This window comes from Ursus arctos, unplaced genomic scaffold, assembly GCF_023065955.2.
Source record: "Ursus arctos isolate Adak ecotype North America unplaced genomic scaffold, UrsArc2.0 scaffold_34, whole genome shotgun sequence".
In the NCBI taxonomy this organism is placed as follows: Eukaryota; Metazoa; Chordata; class Mammalia; order Carnivora; family Ursidae; genus Ursus; species Ursus arctos.
The window spans coordinates 23,748,374-23,762,670 of NW_026623030.1; the positions used below are offsets into that span (position 1 = coordinate 23,748,374).

The 14,297-nt window shown below is 42.8% G+C and overlaps 1 protein-coding gene across 3 annotated transcripts in view; it reads right to left on the bottom strand.

The window, feature by feature from the left end:
* Positions 1-10,109, bottom strand: part of ANAPC5 (anaphase promoting complex subunit 5) — a 39,431-nt gene extending 29,322 nt beyond the window's left edge. Inside the window, exons 1-4 of one of the 3 annotated variants that reach the window (XM_026514842.4) lie at positions 9,771-10,109; positions 6,439-6,518; positions 5,868-5,977; positions 4,782-4,974 (exon numbers count right to left, since the gene is read on the bottom strand). In XM_026514842.4, the coding sequence (XP_026370627.1) occupies positions 4,782-4,974; positions 5,868-5,977; positions 6,439-6,518; positions 9,771-9,977 (590 nt within the window). In that variant the 5' untranslated portion in view covers positions 9,978-10,109. Of the gene's footprint in view, positions 1-4,781; positions 4,975-5,867; positions 5,978-6,438; positions 6,522-9,770 lie in introns of those variants that run through there. The other 2 variants (XM_026514843.4, XM_044389852.3) reach the window with 2 other exon arrangements.
* Between the last annotated feature and the right edge of the window lie 4,188 nt (positions 10,110-14,297).

The following is a 14,297-nucleotide window of genomic DNA, read 5'->3' on the forward strand; positions in this document are numbered from 1 at the left end:
GCAAGTTGGGAAGGAGCAGAGAAAATGATGAGGAAGGAAGAAGGCATTCCAGGAAAGGGAAACAAAAGACAAGAGCCTGGCCCGGGCCAGGACAAAGGATCCAAGCTGAGAAACTGAAAGTAAGGTCAGAAAGGTCAACTGTGGAAGGCCTCCAACACCAGGTGGAGAGACTGTAGAATCCTTGGAAGTTTTTTTGTTTTGTTTTGTTTTTTTAAAGATTTTATTCATTTATTTGACAGAGAGAGAGACAGCCAGCGAGAGAAGGAACACAGGCAGGGGCAGTGGGAGAGGAAGAAGCAGCTTCCCAGCAGAGGAGCCTGATGCGGGGCTCCATCCCAACGCTGGAATCACGCCCTAAGCCGAAGGCAGACGCTTAATGACTAAGCCACCAAGGCGCCCCCCTTGGAAGTTTCTGAGCAGGATATCGACAGAAGCAGGGGAGATGAGGGACTGGGACAGGAAGTTATTAAACATTCAAGGAGGAAGCAAGGGCCTCACCCTTCTGAGGTGTGTGACCAGAGGGCATGATGCAGCCTCTCTCCCCGAGCCTCACTGTCCTCCATCTGTGCCTCCAATATGCCGGCTTGTCCTGTCTTGGAAGCTGTGTGTGTGTGTGTGCTCTGGCAATCCTGGCTCCTTCATCACCTGGCTCCCTGTCCGAGGGGCCCCTCCCCAACTGAACCCCCAGTTACTTCCTCTCCACCCTCTACCCGAGGGTCCCATTTCCTCTCGGTCACACTGCCTCGCTCTGAAACTACATTACTTATCAGTTGCCTCTCTATCATCTGACCCTCCCCACATGACTCCACGAGGACAGGGCCCTCTCTTCTTGGCTAATAACACAGCACCTTAACACGGGGTCTGGTACACAGGAAGCACTCAGAATTTGGGAGATTTATATTAAATCACTGGCAAGCAAGGAATTACCAAAGAATTTCTACTTCTATTAGCTCCTTTTAGGAGCACAGAGAAGCTGTTAATTCCAGCAGCTTGCAGACTAGTAGCCTCCACGGCAGACGCTCCTGGGCTAATCCTATCAGTCTGCTCCTGACTGCAGGCACTTGGCAACTGCCAGCAAACGCAACACAGGCTCAATTTCAGTGTGCCCTCTCTTCGGCGATGGGATTTTTCTTAATGATAAACATTTGTTGACTGAATATTTATTTCCTCCCTTCTAAATTAACAGTGGGGGGAAAATCAATTTATTAATTAACAGTCAGGTTTCTCTTTTCAGACAGGAATAATTTCACTGTGGGATGGGAGATTTGCGAGCTATGCGGTATTCCTTTCCCCTAATTTTATTTTATTATTTATTTATTTTACATAGGCACCACACCCACCCAGCGTGGAGCCAAGCTGGGCTTGAACTCATGACCCTGAGATCAAGACCTGAGCTGAGATCAAGAGTCGGACATTTAACGGACTGAGCCACCCAGAGACCCCACTCCTTTCTAATTTTAATACAAATTTCTAGGGCAATAAAAATAACTTTCCTGAAGAAAAGAGAGTGGAAAACACTCCAATAACTGAAAAAAAGGAAGGAAGGAAGGAAGGAAGGAAGGAAGGAAGGAAGGAAAACAAAGAGAAAGGAAGAACAAAAGCTAAATTAAGAAGCTTTTCATAATGCAATAAAACATTAGAAAAGATCACAAAAAATGAAATTTTCCTCTTTAAAAGAACCAAGAAATGAATGTAAATATATTCTTTCTTTTTTTATTTTTATTTATTTATTTTTTTAAAGATTTATTTATTTATTTATTTGACAGAGATAGAGACAGCCAGCGAGAGAGGCAACACAGCAGGGGAGAGGGAGAGGAAGAAGCAGGCTCACAGCGGAGGAGCCTGATGTGGGACTCGATCCCGGAACGCCAGGATCACACCCTGAGCCGAAGGCAGATGCTTTAACGACTGCGCTACCCAGGCGCCCCCTATTCTTTCTTTTTTTAACGTAAATATAGTCTATAAAAGAAATCTTATTACAAGTAAAACCATTTCTTTGTTGACAAAAAATTGTGATATTTAATTAGAAAATATTTAAATAGTGTATCTCTTTAATTTTGGCGACAAAATTCAGTTACTATATGTACACTATCTTCTGGAACTATACACATACCTTTTTTTTTTGATACAGAAATGTCACGTACTGGAAAATTATGAAATTTACATTGGCGTACATTTTTTAACCACTGCAGAGCATTCTGCACATTGTACATTTTAAATGAAAAAACATTCCTGTTTTATCGTTGAAGATATAAAATTGTAATATATATGCAATTCGATTCTCAGTTCTTATGATTTCAAATTCTTCACGCCCACTTTTTAAAAAAAGTTTTTATACATTGTAATTCACTATAGACTTTTTTCCTTTTTTTTTTTTTTAGTATAGTGCGCACAATGTAACATTAGTTTCAGGTGTACAACATCGTGATTTGACATGAAATGATACACCTTCATAGTAAATACACTGGGTCACACGCATGAGTTCTTAGATAAAACAAAACGATGCAGCTAGACGTAATTACATCGGATTCACTTAGGAGACAGCCAAACCAAAATAAGTCTGAATTGTAACGTTTCACAAGAAGTGACACTCTGCTACTTGAAGTAGATAAAGTAGCCAGAATAAGGCTACGCTGCACCCCAGACAGATGCACTCCTGAGGCAGCTGAGCTAAAAGCAAAACTGGAGAACAAGAACAGCCAGTATTTGCTGGACGTTTACTACACACCAGGCACAGTTCCAAACACTTACATGGACCACTTATTTAATCCTCACAACACCCGTCTAAGGAGGGGACCTGATGCCCCCTTTTGCAGATGAGGACACTTAAGCACAGAGAGGGTGAGTAACTGGCCCAGAGTCACACAGGGAATAAGGGGGGGAGCTGGAACCCTAAGCCAGCAGTCTGTCACCAGAACCAGACTCAAGCCCACACAGTCCTGCCTCTCCACTAGAAGAGAGGCATTTGTCAGCAACTCCGAGGAAGCGAGGTTTTGGAAGTATTTAGTGGTACTATAATCTCTCGCGCCCCGTGCGTGCTAAATCAAACAAAGGCCGCTGTCAGGAACCAGCCATCCCCCACAGCAGTCAGCCAGCCTACTCAGTCAGGGCAGGCGAGGCTTACCTCACTCAGAGCTCTGAGCACGCTGCAGTGTAATGATCTGTGACGTCAGTCTTCCTCGCCACACTGTGGGCTCCTTGATATCAGGGGATACGGCATATACTATACATGTACACACACACGTGGGTGTTTTTCCCTCCCAACAGCAGTAGTTTACTTGGGAGGTGATCCCAGGTAACAGTTGGGGTGAGGGGAAGTGAGATAGCAAAGTGAAAGAAGTCAACAAAAAGTGCTTTACGGGACCACTCGCCAGAGTGGGTGACAGGCTGCGTATGGTGATTTTCCGCATTCACTCATCCAGCACGTGTTCACAGACACATTCTACGAAGCAGGCACCACACTAAGCACTGGTAAACATGCGATGAAGCAAGACAGAGAAGAGTCTTCGATCTGAAGGGGGGCCAAGGCAGAAGACACAGATCCAAAGGAGAAAGCAAATAAATGGAAATAGTTTCTCCGTGAGGAGAGCAATGAAGGAACTAAAGAAACCAGAAGTATTTGGGATGGAGATTACTTCAGATATGTGGTCAGGGAGGGCCTGTGTGACAACACTGGAGCTGAAATCAGAAGCCGAAGTCAGCGTGGAGTATTTACGAAGCCGAAAGCAAGCCCAAGCAGCTGAATTGCAGAGAGTGAAGGGGAGAGTAAGGAGCAAGAGGCAGGGAGGATGACCGGGCCAGATCACACAGGCACTGAGGCCATGATAAGCTCGGATTCTAGTCTAAATTCCAAAAGCAGTTGTGAAGGTCTGGGGCAGAACGGTGCCATGATGTGATTTACATTCACAGGGGTTCCCTTGGAAGCTGCATGAAAAACAGATTGCAGGGAGACAAGAGCGGAGGCAAGGAGGCCAGTGAGGAGGCTAGAGAAGTCTATTAGTGGAGTTGTAGTGCTGGGGCTGCTGGGGCTGCAGGGGCAGCAGTGGTTGAGGGAGACAAGTGAACTAAGCCCAAACTATCATGGAGGAACAACTGACTGGGCCGAGGACTGGTTGTCAGGGTGACAGAGAGGGAGGAACCAAGGACACTCCTAGGTTTCGAGCTTGAACAACTAGGTGAGCAGTGGCACCACGTCCCCCGTGCTTAAACTTTAATAGGCACTCCCTACATTTTCACTGAATTAATCAACTGTTAACTCACTCTGACATGAGGAACACTATCAGCCAGGGAGGGTCCCAGCAGGAAACAAATGGCACATTCAAATGGGGTGATTTGAGAAGAATTTAATAAAGGACCACTTATAAAACTTGGGGCAGGAGACAGAGAAGCCGTAAGGGACCATATGGTGCCTAGGACTGGGAACAGTGGGGCACCTTACACCCCAAGCCTGGGAAATCTTCCGAGTTCCCAGACCCCAGAAGAATGCAGAGAGGACCACCTGATAGAAGCTGTGACCCCACAGCCAGTCCACCATGACCCTGAAGGAAGGGAGCCAGTGGATCCACAGCCTGACCGCACTCTCCCTGGCCCACTACTGCCTCCCAATCAGAAGTCGGAAGGCAAGGAGCCCACTGATGCAGCCCATATGGATCAACTTCTTGGATCTGGAGGGGCAAAAAGATAGCGGGCAGCACACGAGCGCAGGATGAATGAGGATTTACTATGCCTGTAATTATACTATTTCACAGGAAAGGAATGCCTACCCGAAAAACCCCAATTACCTTATAGACACATCAAGTTCTTCTTTTTCCATTTTTCTTTCGCCCTCCTCTCTGTTGGTCAGTTCCATATCAGCATCCTCCACTGTCTTCTTCTCACCATTCTGGAAGTACTGCTGAAGGGCGGTGTACAGTTTAAACACTTGACTGAAAGAAAGCTTACTGTAGGCCAAGATCATATGGCGCAGAAATAAACCTACAAAAAATGACATACACAGGTGAAGGCATTAACTGAAATCCAGGCTACAAAAGGTGATTAATATTTCTTGCAATTCTTCCTTCAAAAGAATCAAAAAGAGACACTTTGAGTTGCTGTTCCCTCCACCTAGAATGTTCTGCCCCCATCTTTTACAAAACTGGTTTCCTCTTCTTATTTAAGGCTCAGGCCCCACCCCACCCCCTTACCCCCACATTCCATCACCTTTATCCATCCAATATGTTTTTTTTCGTGGCTGTTGGAACTATCCGAAATTATTTTTTATTTATTTATTTATTTATTTATTTATTTATTTATTTTTCACCATCTGGCTCCACCCTACCACTATGTGATCTCCATAAGAGGAAGGTCCCCATCTAACTTATAAGTCCAGAGTCTGGCACACAGGAGAGCCATATAATAGCTGATGTTGAATAATATAAAAACTGCCATGCAAAAAAGCCAAATGGATGGAGTATGGATATAAACCTAACAGAAAAGCCTCAAGAAATTTCACATATGCCCTCACCTTATAAACTACAGCAATGATATATTCTTACTTACCTCTTTTTATAAAAGTTTAGTTGGCGACCCTGACTTAGAGTCATACAATGCAGACAAGGAATCCAGAAAACTGAGAGAAAGAGCTCTGAAACCCTAAAAGCCCCAGGTCCAGGCTAATAGTTGGGACTATTACAGACAAAACAGAAGATGGTTTTCCACAAGACAGTTACTTAAACATAGGACAAAATGGCAAGGCAGCAAATACAAACTAAAACATGTCCGACACCCCACTGAGTTTGTTCAGATAGAGCAGTCATGATAGGTGGCATTTAGAAAGCTGATCACTTCAATGAAAAACATTCTCTGCTCTCCTTAGAAGAGCATCATACCTACTACACTCGTTTTGTGAACCTCTGGTTCAGTTCCAGAAAAAGAATCTGAAAGGTCATCAAAAAACTGTTCCATATCCTTCAATTCGCCTTCAGCCATCAGTTTGATTCTGAATGAGAAAATTGAGGTGCGTATTTTAGGAAGTCCCTCTGAACATCTTCTCATGTTTCACATTCCACAATTATCTCCAATAAATCTACTTTAAAAGCAATTCAGAGATTCATATAAAATGGTGGCACATAAAACAAACTTGACAATTCAAAATGTCACTCTCATTATTCTAAAAAGCATCGCTGCTCATGCTTTCTTCATCATAAAATGTGTCAAAGTAACACATCAGCCAGCAAAAATGGAATTCTCTGCAATGACTAAAAAGAACAGGTAGATCCATACAGAAGAATATGTTTTGAAACAGTACGTTTAATGTTGACCACTTTTCAAAAAAAGAAGTACTTAGGAAAATCGAGAGTAACAAAGATATATTTTTAGAGAATTCATTACCATGTGCATTTTTCTAATTTTCATCTACATAAACATATTTTCCCATATACAGAAGGAAAGGAAGCTTACCTGATCTGTACTGAATTTGCCAGCTGGGGACAAGATTCTTCAATTAACTTGTATAGTTTAGACAGTGTAATATCTGGGCCCTGGATAAAGACGACAGGGAGATTACGGATAAATTTTAAGGAGCTGGAGAATGATAAACAGTAAACATGAATTCATTTATCAACTCCTCTGCTTTAACAATTATTTCAAATGTGAAATTCTCCAATCATGAAGAGAAAACCACCAATCTAAAACACTAAAGGAATGTTTCACATTTGCAAAGCACTCTTAGTTAGTTGGAGGAAAGGTTTAAAACGGAAACAAAGCAGACTCTCTGTAGTCCAAGGACCTGCCCTTCCTTCCTTTTTATTTTGTAATCATGGCAAAGCTAGTTTCCTTCAACAGTAAAATGCAGATAATCATAACCACCTCCCTTGTTTGTGACAAAGAAACGGTAAGAAAAGGCAAAGTGCTTTGTAAACTGGAAAAACATTATTCAAACACAGGTGTCCTATTTTTCACAAATATAATCTCATTTGATCCTTCCCAAAACCTTGTAAAGTAGGCAGACATACTCTGTGCCCAAGTCCATAAAAGGTACCAGCAGAGACAAAGAGTACACAACCTTGGCTGTCAAGAAGATTATGATCTCACTGAGGTTTAAATCTAAACACTGAATCTTTTTTGGAGAGTTAGTTGACACTATATATGCCAATTCTAGATGTGGAAAGCAATTCCACTTCTGGGGAAGGTATGTTCAGCCAGCATTGTTTGACATGTAGAAAAACTAAAAAGAACCTGTAAGTTCATCAATAGTTAATCTATAACTTGTAATAAGTTATAAATTTATTTTAATATTAAAATTAGGAGTTCTGTTTCTTCCTTTATTGGGGAATACAATGCTGTTAAAAAGAATGAGGTGGGGGCGCCTGGGTGGCAGAGCGGTTGAGCATCTGCCTTCGGCTCAGGGCGTGATCCCAGCAATCTGGGATGGAGCCCCACATCGGGCTCTTCCACTATGAGCCTGCTTCTTCCTCTCCCACTCCCCCCGCTTGTGTTCCCTCTTTCGCTGGCTGTCTCTATCTCTGTCGAATAAATAAATAAAATCTTAAAAAAAAAAAAAAAAAAAGAATGAGGTGGCTCTATTCAAATGTGGTGACATGGAAAGATCTCCAAGACTGGTTAAGTGAAAGGAGCAAGCTGTAGAACAGAATTTTACTTATGTAAATTTTTTTTAAAATTCAAGCAAAATTAAAAGGATACATACATATCCTTACAATCATATGCATCTACCTATTTATATACACATGGATTTTGCAAAAGGTCTAGAAAGATCTATTCTGACCTGTGACTCCATAAATAGTTGAAAGAATGAACATTAACAGTGATAATATCTGAGAGGGAAAAGGATTGGATGACAGAATCATAACCTTTCACTCCATTAATTTTAGTATCAGCTGAAGTTTTTACAATAAATTTTTGCCTATAAGTAATTAAAAATTAATTAATATTTTAAAATTAACTAATGTTTAAAACCAAATGTCAAACAAAGGCATTGGGGAGTCTGGTTGGAACGTTACTAGATCACATAGTATTTTACCAAAGAACCACAAAGGATAATTTAAGACAGAAAAAAACAGCATAAGCAAAGGCAGAAAGATGTGAGTTAAAACACAAGTACTGGGGCGCCTGGGTGGCACAGCGGTTAAGCGTCTGCCTTTGGCTCAGGGCGTGATCCCGGTGTTATGGGATCGAGCCCCACATCAGGCTCCTCCGCTGTGAGCCTGCTTCTTCCTCTCCCACTCCCCCTGCTTGTGTTCCTCTCTGGCTGGCTGTCTCTATCTCTGTCAAATAAATAAATAAAATCTTAAAAAAAAAAAAAAACCACAAGTACTGTTTTGTTTCTTTTCTCTATTACTAAATCTTTCAGTATTATGACTTTTATTTCAATAATGGGGAAAACACATGCAATAATAGTAATGTGGCCAGGACTGGGAGCTACAAGTGATGGAGCTCCATTCCTTGTATTCAACCAACGGGGTAAGCCACTTAACCTCTGTGTCCTCAGTACCCCTTCTCTCCCTCAACTAACACTGGTGATATATTTTTAAAAAGCCCTTTAGGGGCGCCTGGGCGGCTCAATCAGTTAAGTGGCGGACTGTTGACCTCAGCTCGGGTCATGATCTCAGGGTCCTGAGATGGAGCCCTGCATTGGGCTCTCTGCTCAGCAGGGAGTCTGCTTGAGTCTTTCCCTCTCCCTCTGCACCTCCACCTGCATGAGTGCACATGTTCTCTCTCTATCAAATAAATAAATATTTTTTAAAAAGCCCTTTATCAAGTATATTGATAATATGGGGCCCCAGGACCCCAGATCGTTGTTTCTGCCACCACTGCTCAAAGACAACTGTTCATCCTTCAAGTTCCAGCTAACACTCCACATCCTGAGTCCTCCCCTTGCACCTAAGTACACCCATCTGCCACAAGAGGGTATATCCCATTTCTCTTATTCCACACTTTTATTTAGGCGCTCTACTAAGCTTTGCGGATACAAGAGTGAACAAAAGCAGGACAAAACACAGCCCTTATAGTAGTCTAGTAGGGGAGAGTCATTAATCATAAAATCACACAAATAAATGAGAAAAACCACAACTGATATAAAAGAAGGTACATACCCTATAAGAATACATTAAAATTGCTAACGCTGAGCATTTTACTATATGCCACAAACTGTGAAGTAGTGTCCACGGATCTTCTCATTTATTGCAACCCTCCCAAAACATAGTTTCTTTTATTGTCCCCATTTTACAGAGAGAAACCAGAGACCCAAGTAGGTTATGGAACTTGCCCCAGTCGCACCGCTAGTAAGCGGTGAAGCTCTAACCTGAGTCTGGAAAATGAAAGAAAACATGTAAAGTGCTTAACAGTTAAGTTTCAAGGTCCGCTGTTATTTGTAGGTCATTATTACTATTTACTGCGGTCCTCCGGGAGCCTGTACGATTCACCTGTCTCCAACGCTCAAGACTACGTGTAGCCCCTTTCTACAGAAGACGGAGGATCTGAGAAAAGAGTTCTTCCCCCTGTCACTCAGCTAAGAAATGCTGGAGCCAAACATGAACCTGCAAAAAAATGCATGTAAAGCGACTGGACGATGGATAGTTAAGTACTCATTATTAGCGGGTGGTATTAACTCTCTCTCTCTCGCTCGCTCTCTTTTTTTTTTTTTTTTTTTTTTTTTTGAGGTCCTCCAGGGCTTAAAGAGCATTGGATGAACACACTCGTGCCCCCAGGCCCAGGGAGGTGTCCGGGGCAGTAAAGGTTTGCTGAATGAGCGGGAGCCGGTGGGGGCCGCTCACCTGCAACAGCGGCAGGAGCAGCTGGTTAAGCCTCCGCCGCTCCATGAGGCTGACAGCGCCCTCGCCCGTGCGGCCCATCTCGTTCAGCAGCACCAACACCGCGATCTTATACGGCGTCACCCAGTCCTTGATGCCGAACACGTTGGCGTGCACCACCCCATTGGTCATCATGGGGTTGAAGTAGAGGCTCTCGTGGACGCTGGCCATGGCGCCCCGGGACTAAGTCCAGGAGCCCGGCCGCCCTCCCGCCAGACCCGGGTTCCTGCTCGAAGCAGTCCACAACCCTCCCTACGCCTCTGCCGGCCCGCGCTGTAGCCCAGGAAACGCGTATCCTCGCCCGCGGCAAGCCGTCTGCCAATCAGAGAAGCCAAACCAGAGCACATGGGAGGGACACAGCCAATCAGAATATCCAGGGGTCCTGTGCAGGGTGGGGCAAAGACGGTGCACTTCAAGACTGAGTCCCAACAGAAACTCGAGCGGGAGAAGTAGGTTCCCGGACTGACTTGGGGTGGGACCGTGAAAGGGACGTGGTGCTTGGGGACCGGGGCTGAAAGTCCCGGGTTGGGGTGGTTGGCGGAGCTGCCCATTTGTTCAATTCGAAAACAGTGAAAATTGAATTTTGAAACGATTCTGTTTAAAAGCAACGAAATTAAATTTGTACCTTTAAAATTCGTATTTGTTTTATTATGTTAATTTCTAAACTCAGAGTTTGAGAGTTTCATTTAGCTCTTTAAGACGTGATGAAACTTTTTTTCTCAGTATTTCACAAATGCTATTTGAGGACAGGATGCAAGTGACCTTGCATCCTTCCTTGAGAGAGAAGGTGATACGACTTTGTTTCCTACCTAATAAACTACAAGATCCCTAGTCTGCCATTCGCAGCCCCGCAAAATCAATCCCTAGACAATATTTTCAAACCGATTTTTTACAATCCCCCTTCCATTCATGACGCTTCTCTATGCCTGAATTACTATTAATAATGACTTGTGTTCCGTGGTTGTCTCAATGACCCTTGAAAGAAAAACTATGTACTATCCAACTTTGGCTACACACACACTATGCCTAATGCCTTGTTCTTGTGTCTCAATCGCTATTTGTTAAATAGAATAATGAATGAATATGTGTTCTTAGTTCACAAAAACAGAAAAGGAGGCAGATATATATAGACTAAATTACTGTGCCCGAAAAGAAGTTATTGGTAGCTTGGAATAGAAAACCTTAATTCCATATCTTGAGAGCTCTGTACACTTCAGACATACAATCACATATATTTTGGACGTACAATGCTGTACATTTTACCACATACAATATCTATGTAACTATCTCTTATTTGTAAAAGGGGAAACTGACTTTTTGCAGGAAATTTAATACATAAATAATTTCTTCTTTTTTTAAGATTTTATTTATTTATTTACTTGAGAGAGAGAGCACGAGGAGGGGCAGAGGGAGAGGTGAGAAACAGACTCCCGCCGAGCAGGGAGCCCCACTTGTGGCCGGATCCCCGGACCCCAAGATCATGACCTGAGCTGAAGGCAGATGTTTAATAAACTGAGCCACCCAGGTGCTGCTACATAAATAATTTCTTTCTTGGCCTCAGTTTATTTTTTAATGAAAAAACATATTTACAATTTCAAAGCTCCCTCAGAATCTCTTTCGCATAGTGGGTATGGCATAGAATAAAGGTTGGCAAAGGATATTTGTTGAATAAACTTTTATTCAACCTTAAAATCCTGAATAGAAACACGTTACTGAATGTAAAGAGGAAAGTGTTATAAAATCCTAAAAAACAATTTTACTCTAAATTGATAAGAATTTCAAGTCATTTATTTATTTATTTATTTACTCAATAAATATATGCCGAGCTTCTATTATATTCAAGGCCCTGTTCAAAGTGCTGGAGAGAAAAAGTGGTGAACCTCTAGACAGCTACAAACTGGTAACCCTTGAACCAAATGTGGCCCATTAGATATGTTTTATTTGCCTTGTATAATGTTTGCCAACACTTAGAAATTAAGAAATTTCAGCCCCCTGGAAAAATCTACATTTCCAGCTTCAATTGAAAAATGAGAATATTTGGCAATGTGGTTTTTTCCTGCAGAGTAATATTTGACTGGATATAAGCAGCAAGAGCTACCTTTATTCAGGGCCTGACATCCCCAAATCACTACAGTCCTGGCCATTCATTATTGTCTCTTAAAAGGCAGTTTGTGTCACCCATTTACCCTACTTTACCCACTGATGCAGCTTCACCTGACGGCATTTGGGTTAGAAACTCCTGTTTCCATCTGTATATATTTGATTTTAAGAATATGATTAGGGACACCTGAGTGGCTCAGTTGGTTAGACGTCCGCCTTCGACTCAGGTCATGATCCCAGGGTCCTGGGATGGAGTCCCGCATGGGGTTCTTTGCTCGGCGGGGAGCCTGCTTCTCCCTCTGCCTTCTGCTCTCCCTGCTTGTGCTCTCTCTCTCTCTGACAAATAAATAAATAAAATCTTTAAAAAAAAAAGAATATGGTTAAATGTTATCAAAATTCTGAAAACACTTTTTTCTTTTTTAAGATTTTATTTATTTATTTGACAGAGAGAGAGAACAAGCAGGGGGAGTGGCAGGCAGAACGAGAAGTAGGCTCCCAGCAGAGCAAGGAGCCTGATGTGGAACTCAATCCCAGGACCCTGAGATCATGACCTAAGCTGACGGCAGATGCTTAACTGACTAAACCACCCAGCCACCACCGAAAACACTTTAACTCTTAGAGATATACTGTACCATCATCTCCTCCGAGGCTGTGTAACCATTTTCATAGTACTTTGTTCAAGCCTCATTTATTATACATATGGTTGTTGTTGTGGGTTTTTGTTTTTTTTCCCCCAATGGTTTGCATAAGTAGCTCCCTCTGATGGACTGTGTGAGTGTCTCAAAGGCAGGCACCAGGTTTTGTTTTTTTCAATCTCTGCAGTCTCGAGTTCTGACATAGGCACCCGGCATCTGGTATGTGCTCGTTTTTGCCAAGATCCCTTTGAGTCAGCTGTGCTTCAAATCCTTAAAATTCACTCCACAAATATTTCTGAGTACCTATTATGTGCCAGACATTGTGCTAAGTCCTGGGGATACAGGAGTGAATATACAAAATAGTTATTTGACCTCATAGAGATAAAAAAATAGCATCACGAGTAGGTCACAAGTCAAAAATCCCTGATGAGTCAGTCTCTGTCCCCAGGAGACTAGGAAGGTCGTGCTGTGATAGATGTGTGGTTGACCTCCCTTACTTTATGAAAACTGAATGCTGATTTTCTTCCCCTTTCACATTTCAAAGCAGCCCTCCAAGTCAATAAAAGAAGCAAGGATTTATAACTTGTAGTAGAGTTTGGTTTATTTATTTTGTCTGTTGAGCATTCTCTACTATCATCCCCCAAAATGTGTTGTCTTTGATTTGAACAAAGTTACAGAACATCCCCTCTGAATATGGGGAGGGGCATATGGCCCTAGCAGAGCCAATCAGATCCTTCCCCGGGTTTCCTGTATAGACTATGGAGAAAAAAGATCCCTCTTTCTCTTGGGGTTGCCAGGTAGGGCTGTTGATGCCATATTCTCTCTCTCTCTCTCTCTCTCTCACACACACACACACACACACACACACACACACACAAAGCCTACGTGTAGGAAGAGAAAACAGGGTGGCTCAGATGGTTAAGTGTCTGCCTTTGGCTCAGGTCATGATCTCCAGGTCCTGGGATCGAGCCCCATGTTGGAATTCTGGTTCAGAGGGGAGTCTGCTTCTCCCTCTGCCTCTCCCCGCTGCTCATTCTCTCTCCCCCCGCAAATGAATGAATAAAATCTTAAAAAAAAAAAAAAAAAGGAAGAGAGATCAAGGCCAATTTGTAAAGAGAAACAGAACCAAGCAGAATTGAGGTAGGTGGGAGAGGAGAAAAAAATAGCTATGGTCCGTTCACTTCTGTTTCTACCTTGAGATCCTAGCTCTTCAGCTCATTCTTCAACAATATCAGCTTTCCTAGTAGATAATCACCCAGCCACAAAAATTAGCAAATGTTTGTCAGTTTGGTTTGGGACTTCTGCTTTGTTTATTTTTTGCTTTAGCTTGACTGAGGAAGGTTTTTGGCTCTCGAAACCAAAATCATCTTTATTAATACATAGTTGAAAATACTAAAAGCCAGGGCGCCTGGGTGGCACAGCGGTTTAGCGTCTGCCTTCGGCTCAGGGCGTGATCCCAGAGTTATGGGATCGAGCCCCACATCAGGCTCCTCCGCTATGAGCCTGCTTCTTCCTCTCCCACTCCCCCTGCTGTGTTCCCTCTCTCGCTGGCTGTCTCTATCTCTGTCAATAAATAAATAAAAATCTTTAAAAAAAAAAAAAAAGAAAATACTAAAAGCCATTTATCCTACCAGACCTGTTTAGTCTTCAGAAAAACCTTCAGGCTCCTTGATTTGTCCCTACATAAGCTTTTATCTCATCTTGTGTGGTATTTAGTGACTGTCTCGCTTACTTCCCCAGCCACCAAATACTCTCT